The 11944-nt window shown below is 39.0% G+C and overlaps 1 protein-coding gene across 1 annotated transcript; it reads right to left on the bottom strand.

The window, feature by feature from the left end:
* Positions 1–280: 280 nt before the first annotated feature.
* Positions 281–10017, bottom strand: SEH1L (SEH1-like (S. cerevisiae); the record flags this gene model as incomplete). Its single annotated transcript, XM_009074781.1, has 8 exons — positions 281–1029; positions 4605–4755; positions 5377–5534; positions 5817–5957; positions 6995–7093; positions 8311–8522; positions 8891–9037; positions 9967–10017. Coding segments are annotated over 8 exons (1152 nt in total), but the record flags the coding sequence as incomplete, so codon positions are not given.
* Positions 10018–11944: the final 1927 nt, after the last annotated feature.

Genomic DNA, 11944 nt, shown 5'->3' with positions numbered 1-11944 from the left:
AGTGACATCTTTACAGTCAGCACCGTTTCTTCAAAATGTCCTGATTAATTCAATATCCAAGAAGGAACTATAATGCGAAACCCAACAACTCTAGCAGCCTCTGCACACCCACGAGGAAAGTCAGAGCACACCCTGTGGCAGAGACATCCAATCTGCAGCTGCACATCCAAAATGGCACGTGTCTGCACAGGAGCAGAGCCAGGAGAATGGACACCTGAACCAACAAAACCTTCTTCAGGAACCTGGTAAAAAAAGCCAACTAGTACAGACCTTTCAGAACAAGTTTATTAGTCAACCACAATTATAAAATTTAAATATTTATACAGCAAGATGTAAAATTCTTAAGTAACCAAACACTCCGAAGTTATTTTGCTGCAGTATACACAGGAATGGTTTTGGTTCTTTTACGAGTTGATCCAGCATCATCCTGTACTCAACAACTTCTTGAGGGCAAGTTTAATTTTGAGAATATGTTTCACAGGTCAGTGCAATATACGAAAAGAAAAAATTAAAGACCATACTAAACTGATTTTGAAAGGAAGAAAAAATAAAAAAGGAAACTAGGACAGGCACACTGAAGTCAGCTACTCCACCAAGAGCTTGTGGCTAACGCTGTTTGTGTGCATTGCCATAGTTCAAAGGGTGCAAATTAAAATGTTCCTTTGATACACAAAATAACATGTTCTAAATGTTGTCGTTTGTTTTGCAAAACATGCATGAAGTTCCCAAATCTTTAAAAAAAATCTGTACAAGAGAAGGAATACAAAGGCAGCCAGAAATGGAAGCATCCACAAACACTAGAATAAGGCCCTTCAGAGTTTATTTAAAGTAACATGTTAAACCCCTTCATTCTCAGGTAATAGATTAAGAGGCCGAGATACACATCGTCTGCGAGGGTGAGGATACTGGAGGTTGGCAGTGTCAGCATCGCAAGATTGCTCTATCAGAGGAGGAGGAGGAGGAAGGAGCTGGGCATGACTGGACCATCTCGATCCAGCCCGTGGGGAATCCAGAGGGGGAAAGAAATACCTGAAACAATTAAGAAAGGAACAAAACACCAAAACAAAAAACCAAACCAAAACAAACAAACAAAACAAAAAAAAAAACAAAACAAGAAAAAAAGAGAAAAGGTAGTAAATACAAGGAGAACCAAAGGGGAGAAAAGACATGCTGGAAAAAAAAAAGGCTTTAGTATATCCATGCCAAAACCAATAGAACATAATAGCAGAAATCAAGGCTTGTAATTCAAAACAAGACAAATCTGGAAACTGTTTTTTAAAGCAAAATAATACAGTCTTCTCCACCAAAATTCATAGAAAAGAATACCATAGTAATAGTCCTAGTGTACATTTTTACAGAAGAACAGACTGCTTTGGAGATCAGGATAGTATAGCACAGCTATGAACAGGCTTTCATTCTCCCAGAAACTCTGTGACTTGTTAACAGCTTTCAGTGACACTTCGCTCGTGACACAGAATATACATTAAATATTGTCCAAGTACATTTTCTGCATATGCATCTAATTCAGATTAACTTCACAGTGTTTCTAGAGTAGACGTAAAAACACCATTGTTTTTACATGAATAATACACATTTACAGAGAGTAAACTACTTCCAATGAAACAGAGTCTTTGTATGTATGTACATATTTCTGCAGTCCTCAGAGCAGCTTTAAGATTCCTGGTGAACGCAAGATTCGGAATTAAGCCACTTCGTGTCATTTTGCTGCTGCTTTTATTAGAACTTACCCGTAACACTTGTGCATTTTAGTATAACTACACTAGGTACCTACAGATGTTCTCTGTCCTGTTTACAATTCTGTGGATTTACATAAAGGAATAGCTATTAATAATTCATGGAATTATAGGACAACTCACAATAAGCTGCATTTTGGCTTCTATCTTTGTATGGCTCATGTGTTTGCATTTTTTTAAGGATACTATGTTTAGAGAATTTTAGTTACTCCATGGAATTATTACCATAGGAATGTACAAATACGCAGAAAAAGTACTTCCCTTAGGATGAAGAAAGTATGACAGTACTTACAAAACATTTATTTGAAGTCATCCCAAGGCATAAATGAAGCAATAGTAAGCTACTAAAAGCTACCATCTGTACAATTGTCAAAACAGTTTTTTTCCCATTCCTTTATAACTAACAGTTGCATATATTACAAAGCAGTTACAACCTTGTAATGTTTAGGAATCTTAATTAGCTGAACAAGACGAAATGTGAAACAAAATTAGTTATCAAAACAATTTTAATCAAAGTTGTTATAACGGTCACTTCCCTCCTCCCATCCCAATCAAGGACAAAAATTCCCATTTTTAATCATGAACTAGTCTTTTAATTTCACAAGCTTTCAAAAAATATGTTCTGACAAAAGTTTTGGGGTTTGAGTGGGTTGTTTATGGATTTTTTTTTCTAAACAAGAAGCCTCTCCAAGTATTTTTCTATCAGGAGTTCCAACACTAACCAACTGTGCAGGCTAGTACAAAAAACGCACACAACGTGTTTTTAAAAGACTTTTTGAACAGCATTTAGTAGTTAGCAGGCTGCTGGTGTCTTGGGAGAGGTCAAACGGCGTTGGGGAGGGGAAAAAGGAGTTCGTTTTCCATTCCTGTGTGCATGCAACAAGCAGCAAAACACCAAAGTTACTCCAGTTAGCTTGGTATCAGCTCTGCTTTCTGTTAAAAAGGACATAATACAAATGGAGAATGGAAATTGTATCATAAATCTAGACACACAATTACATCAACATAACAATATAGCCCTACTGATTTATTTTCCAACAACCTACATCACCTGTTCTGAAACTTAACATTTTGAGCACAAATCCAGTTTGGTGATTGTGCTTTTACAAAATGTTTCCTATCTGTCTCTGCTTTAGCTGTTTGAAGTGTTTAAATGTACAGATACCGAAACGTAGCATGTAGAGTCACAGACAAAATAAATTTTGAGCAGCATGCCTATCTAGTCAGATGCCAATGCATGAATCTTTACCAAGGTGTTAACACTAAAACAAAAGTTAGCAACTGTGCTTATGCAATTCAAGCCAACGTGATTATGAAAGAAAACATGTACTTCAGTGTATATTTTTTATAGTAAGGCCCAATCCTAGGACAAGACATTGTATGTTTTGAAATTCCAAAGCCATGCACTTAATTCTGTAACAAAACATTAATTCCAAATTGGAACTGAGAAAAATTGATTAAAAACACAAAACCAAACAAAATAAAACCCCTTCCAAAACACAGAGCAATGGTGGGAGTCTAAAACAATGCTACCAGTTTCAGAAGGGCTTACTACCAACTTCAGGGAGAGGAGAAGAACCAACAGGGTGGGGTAGGGTAGGATAGTCTTGCTGTCAGCACGTTCTTCAATAAGGAGCTCGTGAAACCACACCCTATGCTACAGGAGTATAAACCAGCCTGTAGCTCCCCAGAGCAGCCCAGGCAAACGCAGTTATGTAGCTCTGGATATGGCACTTCCAAGGCAGGGCTGCATTTCAGCATTTTTTTTTTTGCTACATTCTTAGTAGAACCTGGAACCAGATCACCAAAATCACTCTGAGACGCTTTCTTAGGGGGACCTGGCCCGGTACCACCTCCTCTCCCATTTGTCTTGTGAGGAAAACGTGAAAGCCCTTCTCTGTTCAACACAGGCAGGGACCTGGAAGCCACAACTGCCATTCAGGACTGACTGCTCCAAGGGAAGGGAGGAAAGGGGGCACTGCTACTCTCCAAAAGCAAACTTTACAGTTGAGCATTTCAAACTGAAAAAAACCCAACCCTGAGTAGCTGCACATGGATGGAAACAGAAGCTATCCCAAGGCATTTGAAAAAAATAAAGGTGTCCACAAACTTGGAAACTGCTACTATGGAATTTGGCCACATCTAGTCCTCACAATCCTGTAAAGCTGATTGTACACACTCCACCATGCAAATGCAGGGTTCAGTGTATTTCTGCATTTCTGTGGGCATACATTAAAATCTGTTTTCACAAGAGGCAGATAATTTTACCTACTAAACAGCAATTATTACAGAATAAAAACCTAACAGAGGTGAAAGCAAATATCCAGAACACAAATGCCGTATAAGGAAGACTGAAAAAATAACACAAAACTTTTACTCAATTGATGCTACACCTTCAAAAATGCAAGCAAACTAACACTAGCATTTGCTTGTTGAAACCATACATTATGAAGTAGCTTTTCCTCCTTCCCTTCTGCTACATTATCCCAGTGAAACCCAGAATTTGTTGCTGGTATTTTTGCTTCACTTTTAAACATGCATCTAAAACAAAAGTTGAGTTGCACAGGAGTACAATGAAACTTGTCCCTCTTTGAAACTATTTCAGAAACGTTGGGTTTAGTGATGTGAAAGGGCTAAAAGTGAAAATAGTTGTTTATATTGCTTATTTATACAGACTGATGCAGTATGGATTACGGTTTTGTTCATTTTCCTCTTAGCACTGGCATAACACCACCACAATGCAAAACTCAAGAGCTTGTAGAAGTATGACACTTCACTTGAAAGCTAAATTAAGAAGATTCAGAGGAGAGGCTATTTACTGAAATTCAGTCTCTCTACTAATTAACCTACCTGCCAGCAGATGATCCATTTAGTGAATTCTGTAGACTTGTATTGGCTGAACCTAGAGAGGCATTAAAAATTCCCTGCTGAGAACTACCGTTCACCGGACTCCCGTTACCTTTCAGAATACCAGTACACTTCCAGTTGTCCATGTAGTTAGCTGCAAATATAGATATATAAAAACTGTTAGTTTCTCTTCTGAAGCTCAGCTTTCCCTGAAAACACCTTTCAACTGCCACACACCTGGTGTGAACCAGAACTGAACTTCAAAGCAAACACAGCTAAGGATCTGGCCCTTTAACTGTCTCATATTCTCTGCCTATCCACAATTTAAAACTCAGTTTCTACTATCAAAATACTGGGAAACAAAGAATGCATAAGGAAACTGGTAGTGGGGTTGGGGTTTTTTGTTTTGGTGGTTTTGTTGCTGCTTTTGGAAACGTAAACAGAAAAAAGCCAGTTTGCTTGAACATTGTGACAATGTACATTTTCTGGGTTTAGCAGCAGGAAAAGACAGCAATGCCGTACATACGTTACTTTTTAAAATTACAATTTTATATAGCTCTAGTCTGATGGAAATATTTCAAGGTACAGTAACAACTATTCACAGCAGCCTAAATCATCCAAGTGTTTCCTTTTTCTGAAATTTAAACAGTAAAAAAAATAACCTACTACTCACAAATCTAAAATGAACTTTCACTTCCAAATTATGTTTTGTGTAAAATTTCTCCAGTATGTTCAGCACACTACAGAGGTGATGTATTGCAGGGGGTGACCTTACCCTTCCAGAGCCTAACACAGCCATCGTCACCGGAGGAGGCAAGCACTGTGCCTGTAATATTCCAGCTCACTCGCCACACCTGGGAGTTGTGATTATCAAACTGTGCCACAATATGAATTTCAAATTTCGTTAGTCCTCCTGATGAAGTCAATTCTTTCCTGTTTAAGAGAAAAGTGACAGTTCTGCACACAACTGTTTACAGGTCTGGGCTTGAACATGATGACAAAAGAAGAGGACTACATCTTTCAAGCAGTTTATATAACAACTGGTATTAGACTAGGAGTATTAAGAGGTATTCAAATAAAATTATACACCTGCTCACAATCTTGTCACCTTAAAAATCAGGCTGCCAAAAACCAATCTTGCATATACTAGGATACTACGAAAAGACTACACAGTATGGATCACATCATACCAAACCACCTTCCACTTAAGCTCACCTGAGAGGTTTTAGTGTGAAAATTCGTACATCTTTGGTTGCTACAGCCAAGATGTGGAAGGATCTTCCCAGATTTGGAGCAAATGCAATATCATGCACAGGATCTGTGACTGTCATCAGAGCTTCTGCTTTGGCATATTTCCTGTACAGCGTAAGAAATGAACCTTTACTCACATCAAAATTACCAGTGATGCACATTATATGAACCAGACATAGTGGATCAGAGTAAATGTGCTTAGTACACATGGTGAGACTTGCAAAAATGAAAGTATATTTTTAACATAAATTTAAGTAATAATTACAAGCTGATTTCTTCAAAAACTGAATGCATCAGATGGAGTTGGTACTAACAACAGTATGTGAAAACATGCAACAAAGCAAGAATTCCAATACAAAAGAAAGTTTGCCCACAGCTGGAAAAGAGAAATAAAAAGATTTTTCCATTCATGAATCTAAAGGGAATTTGCACCTCTGTAACTTACTACATTTTCTGCACTGGCAAGCAGACCACTATCTGTCACTTCTGCTGTATGACAAACATGCATTTTATTTTCTTACTAAGTTACAGCAACTTCATTGTTAATGCACAGAGAGCATTGTCTGTGCCATAAATCCACAAAACATCTTGGCTCTGTTCCCCCACCAATCACTCCCAATGAAACACAATTTCTCTGTCACCACTTAACTGGAAGTGGTGGTGTGCACACTTCCTGGCTTTTTCTGGTTCTGTGAACCCTTGACCATACAAACTGAACTTTCACAGAACACTAGCATTTCACAGGACTTTCCGTAATGACAATCATGCCCTGAAAATCACTTTAGGGTGGCCTCAAACAAAACAGTGCCTAGTGCAACACAGTTCAAATTTCAACTTTGCCCTCTTAGTTCTTTGTGCAAAATTAAGCATATAAATTGGTAGGCACAGAAACAATTCAACCCTTTAAAATGCTGGTAAAACCACTGTCATTTCTGCACTGAAATAGAAGAAAATTATCAATATCATGTCTGTTAAGATCAGTTACCATTCCGAGACCTCTCTCTTTTCCCATCCAATGGCTCAGAGACAAAATTAAGGTATTATTATTTACTATTCCACTCCATATCTAATGGCAGGAATAAAAGGCCATACATTATAAACTACTTTGTCCCACAAATGTCATGTACTGTCATTGAGCATACCTGGTATTTTCATTATACTCGTAAATTTGAACCTTAGCCAATATATTTGGACTGTTGTCATCACTTCCTACAGCTATCATTGGAGAATGGGCTCGAGAGCTAAAAGGTGAAAACAAATACTGTTAAATTTACAAATAATACCACAGAAAGTACACCAAGCCATTTTTAAATTTCAAACACATTATTTATAAAGAAAACAGAACAATAACCAAGAAAATCACGAGTTAAGTGATATTCAGAGTTATGAGTACTTCCATTCTGTAGTTTTGAAAGGCCACTTTTAAACACTAAGGTGAAATCCATTAGGAAACATTATTTAGCAATTCAAAATGTTGTTTCCAGAGAGGATTGATTTTATATATGCACCTGCAATCTAGTATTTGCCACAAGTTTCATGGCAGAGTCTGCACTCTTTGCAGTGCTTTTAATGCTTCATTTAGGGGGATTTAATTCGGGATTTGAAAAACAGATTACACAAGCTAAATGCAGATGAACTCTAGCTCTTAAATCAACTTTTAACCCTATCCCATGCAGTAAAGTAAGAGCCTGTACTCTAAACCTCCAGCACAGACTGCTGCTAATGAACAAAACTGGATCAGCAGGACACAAAATTACATCTACAGGGAAAGCCATTAAGTGCTTCGAGATGAACAGAATCCAAAGCAGTTCAGCCTTGAATGGTTTTTCCCTTCCTGTTATTGCTGAAGGAGGATTTGAGACGGGAAGCAAAGGAGAACCTCTGCATGTATGTGTTCTTTTGGATATGGACTACCTGACCAATCTCCTCTCTGATTCTGTCCTGTTCAAGAAGGTTAAGCATATTCCTGGGTCCTTGAGGACAGCACTAAAAGAACAACTCCTGGGCTTCACATTTGTGCTAGCAAGACTCCTGTGGTTCCTGGTACTCTGCTCCACTCTGCAAGGGTCTATTTCCTTGTTGGAGTTGTCAAAATTATCACCTATTGCCAACGCCTGTCTGAAGGAAAGAAGAGACAGGAACTGTCCCTTTATAAACACTTTATCAGAGTCCCAGCTAGGTTTCATGGGATAGATAAAGAACACGGTGTAGCTCTTTAAGCTCATTAGCTGCTAAAAATAATTAATCTGGGAATATTTCCTCACAGAGCACAGGAGGACTTTCTGTAACACTTCTCTGGCTCTGCCAAATTGCTTTATTAAAAGAAATTTCAGCACCTTTCTTTCTGATGTACACAAATGTATACCCAGTCGTCTCCACAGGATTTATTCCACAAAATTTCAGAACTCACTCTTCTACTTAAACAGCCATAAAGCAAACCCCAGTTTCCATAACATACCTTGAAGGATTCCAAGAAATACAACTGCAGCTTAGCTTACACGAGATTTCATGTTGCAGTGACCACTGACTGAGATTCATCACATCTGGAGCTTCATAAATCCTTACAACTCCATCTGCTGAACAGGTTGCTAACATCAGACCCATATGCTTGGGAGCAAACTTCACATCTGTAACAGATGTCCTACTGTCTACTAGAGTAGTCCTCTTTACCTGCAAAGAAAGGCAGAGATTCTTGGAGGAAATGCTAGAAACTTTCATCAAAAACTTACTCCCTAAGAATGGCTAATCAAAGTCTGACAACACCACTTCATAGGATCACTTACCTCTTCTGTCAAGAAAATAATCATCTCTGTACACCAACGAATTGGAGAAATGACACATTATCAGATCAATGTAATGATGAAATTTCAAGCATCAAGAGATCTACTCACAGCGGTATCAAAGTTCTGATATCATTTAGCTGTTTTCCCCAAATGTTTTAAAAATACTTCCTTGATGTTGGAATATTGCCACAAATGAACAAAACATAGGCAAAATCAGGAACTCTCTACATTAACAGCAAAAAAATCAAGGCTCACCCAGTGACTCTGGCCTCGCAGCTTGTCATTTGACTCTCCCACTATTTCTTCCCATACAGCTGCTGTTCTATCAAACGAGCAGGAAGCCAGGACCTGCCCAAATTCAGGATGGGCCCACGTCACACGCCACACAGATCCACTGTGTGTCTGCAAGGTAACATCAAAACAATGTAGAGCAGCATACTTCATGCATTAGTCCAAGAGACCATACATTTTCATGACTTTCTGCAGAAGGGAATTCTAGGAAGTAGCAAGGCTGTTCCTTTGAAACCAATGTTATTCCATATGAATTTACACAGCAGCTGCTGCATTTCTTTATTCCAATCAGTACTGCAAAGTTTTATTGCTATTAGTGTTTAAAAGGCAATTATTACAATATTTCAAGGCAATATTTATTACTACTTTAAGTTCCAAACCAAGATTCTGCCCTGATGCACAAAGCACAGTTGTTTTCCATTTTCAGTCATTACCCTGCTCACTTCTAGCTTGCCTGTACTTTTCAAAAGCATATGCAGAGCATTACTTATCTTCTTTTTAACACGAAGCTCCTCTTTCATACCCAGTTAACCTTCTTTTTATAGAGAAGGGGAATTCAAAAGCTTCGCTTGCATTTCCATTTACAAGGGTTATTGCATATTGGTCCTTCTTAAATACAAGTTTAAGGACAACTCAAAAGCTGATGCAGTAATTACTCAGATGAAGCACAGTCTCTATATGCCACAGTTCTCCGAAAGGTTTTGGAGAAAAAAAAAGAGGTCAGATGTTATAACATTTAATAGCCAGACCTCTTCCTTTTATTTTTTCATTTTTTTGCTAAGTCTTACGATACGCAAAAAGGAAACATTCAATTAAAAATGAAGGCAGCTTTCCAACAGAAGGCTGCATGCTAGCCTCGGCTTCAAGTGAGAGGCATTACACATTTCACAAAAGCAGAGCAGAAGTATTTTACACAAGACACAAAGAATCTACAACAAACCAAAAATATTTCTGCTCTACAAGTCAGCAAAAACAAAGCATGTTTCTTCAAAAAAACAAAAGAGAAATGATGGTTATGTCTAATTTTTATGCATACAAACCTTCCAGCTAGCAGTGCAATGCCAATCCCCGTTTTCACTTTTATCCCAGACCTATTGAGAAATACAAACATACAATTTGTGAATAAAGCTTATTAACTAGTAGTGAAAAACACAGCCATTTGTATAAAATATAAATAAATAAATACACACACACGCCCAAATAGCTTCATCTGGAAAACTGTACCTGGATCAGCACACAACTGCACTTCATTCAACCCCAAAAATATCCCTACTACAGGTAGGGAGGAGAGGCATTGCCTGCAAAATCCACTGCTTTATGACACCTATCTTTTTTAAAACAGTGAATTAGAACATTAAAGACAAGCTATTACAAATCTCAGTACTTCATTCGCTCTGTTCCAGGAGTACATTACTAGGTTTCACTCCAGAGCCCCCACTGTCCTCACCACAGCACGTGCTCAGCTCTGTTTGCAAAACCCTGATGCAGCTTCTGGCACTCATCCCAAAAACAGAGCAGGACAGAAAAAAAATACAACACAGTAGTGGGAAAACAGGTCATGTTTCTCTTTCTGATATTTCTGCCTTGATTTATAACCATGCGCAAGTCACTGAACCTTCCTCTCTCTTGACTTCCCCCACATCTTTATCATATCTGTGACTTTTTTTCCTGAAAAATGATGTAGAAAGTCATGAATGTAACCAGATGAAAAGTGACATATCTAGAAGCCTGGCATCCACTCCTGCCTGTCATTTATTCCCTTTAAAGCTTTAGTCACCTACTTCTGCCACTGCATCTCTAACGCAACCTTGGTTCTTACCACCACAGCACAACTCCTTAACTCTCCCAAATGCCATTCCACAAGGCCCATGGAGTTAGAACAGGACCTACACCACATAAACACTGAGCAGTGGTATAAAACTCTCAGGAGAGTAAAACTTCTGAACAGTCTCTTAAAGGATTCAGTTATGACTGGGAAGTCACATTACATTAGTAGAGAACATAATTTTTGTGTTCAACCTACCTCTTAGCATCTCTCCTAAGAACATTCTTAAGGCTGCAAGTTCTAAGCAGTCAGTACAGACCAAAGACTGACATGGTTTTGGCTTACTTTGTGGAGGATCATTTTGTTGCTGTGGTTGGTTATTTGCTTTTTGACCTGTGATCAGGGAGAAGTGGCTGCTTACTTGTTTTTAAGCCTGATCTACATGTGCCACAACTTCCTATGGAAAAAGCTATTTCCTCAGCCATTCACCTGGTCTAACAAACAACATGACTGCTCTCTGCAAATAACACTTCTTAAGCCTACCCACATAACTCCTGACGTTTTGTCCACAGAATTTTCAGGGATTGGAATAGACTTCAAAGACCATCTAGTCCCAACCCTGAGTGCCATGGGCAGGGACACCTCCCCACTAGATCAGGTTGCTCAAGGTCTCATCCAGCCTGGCCCTGAACACTGCCAGGGTCGGGGCTTCTACTACATCCTTGGGCAACCTGTGCCAGTGTCTCACCACCCTAATAGAAAAAAACTTTTTTCTAATATCTAACCTAAGCTTCCCCTCCTTCAATTTGAACCCATTACCCCTTATCCTTTCACTGCAGCTCCTAACAGAGTCCCTCTCCGGCTTCTCTGTAGGCCCCTTCAGATCTTATCACTATGCACCAAAAAAAAAGGGAAAAAGAGATTAAATATTTAGTGCTCCTTTTATTTCCGCTAAAGAAACATAATAATTAAGGCTTCCAGTATTTCACAGCAGAAGTATTTTACAGTAGATTCCCCTAAATCTCCCAGCGCACACGTGGAACACCTCACCCTTTCGCTTCCTCGCTCTACGTTACGAAACTGCAGCTTCTCCCCTTCACGTCCTCCAATAAGCACAGACTTCGCGCTTGACTCGACAAAACAAAGCAGCGGCCACAACAAACACCGCGGCGCGAAGTTTCCGCCTTTACCCTCACACACTCACAGCACTCCCCTCACCACCCGCCGCCTCCTCTCGGCCCATCAATGCCCAC

The sequence above is a fragment of the Acanthisitta chloris genome, unplaced genomic scaffold (genome assembly GCF_000695815.1).
Source record: "Acanthisitta chloris isolate BGI_N310 unplaced genomic scaffold, ASM69581v1 scaffold8025, whole genome shotgun sequence".
NCBI lineage: Eukaryota > Metazoa > Chordata > Aves > Passeriformes > Acanthisittidae > Acanthisitta > Acanthisitta chloris.
This window is presented reverse-complemented; position numbering and strand designations above follow the sequence as displayed.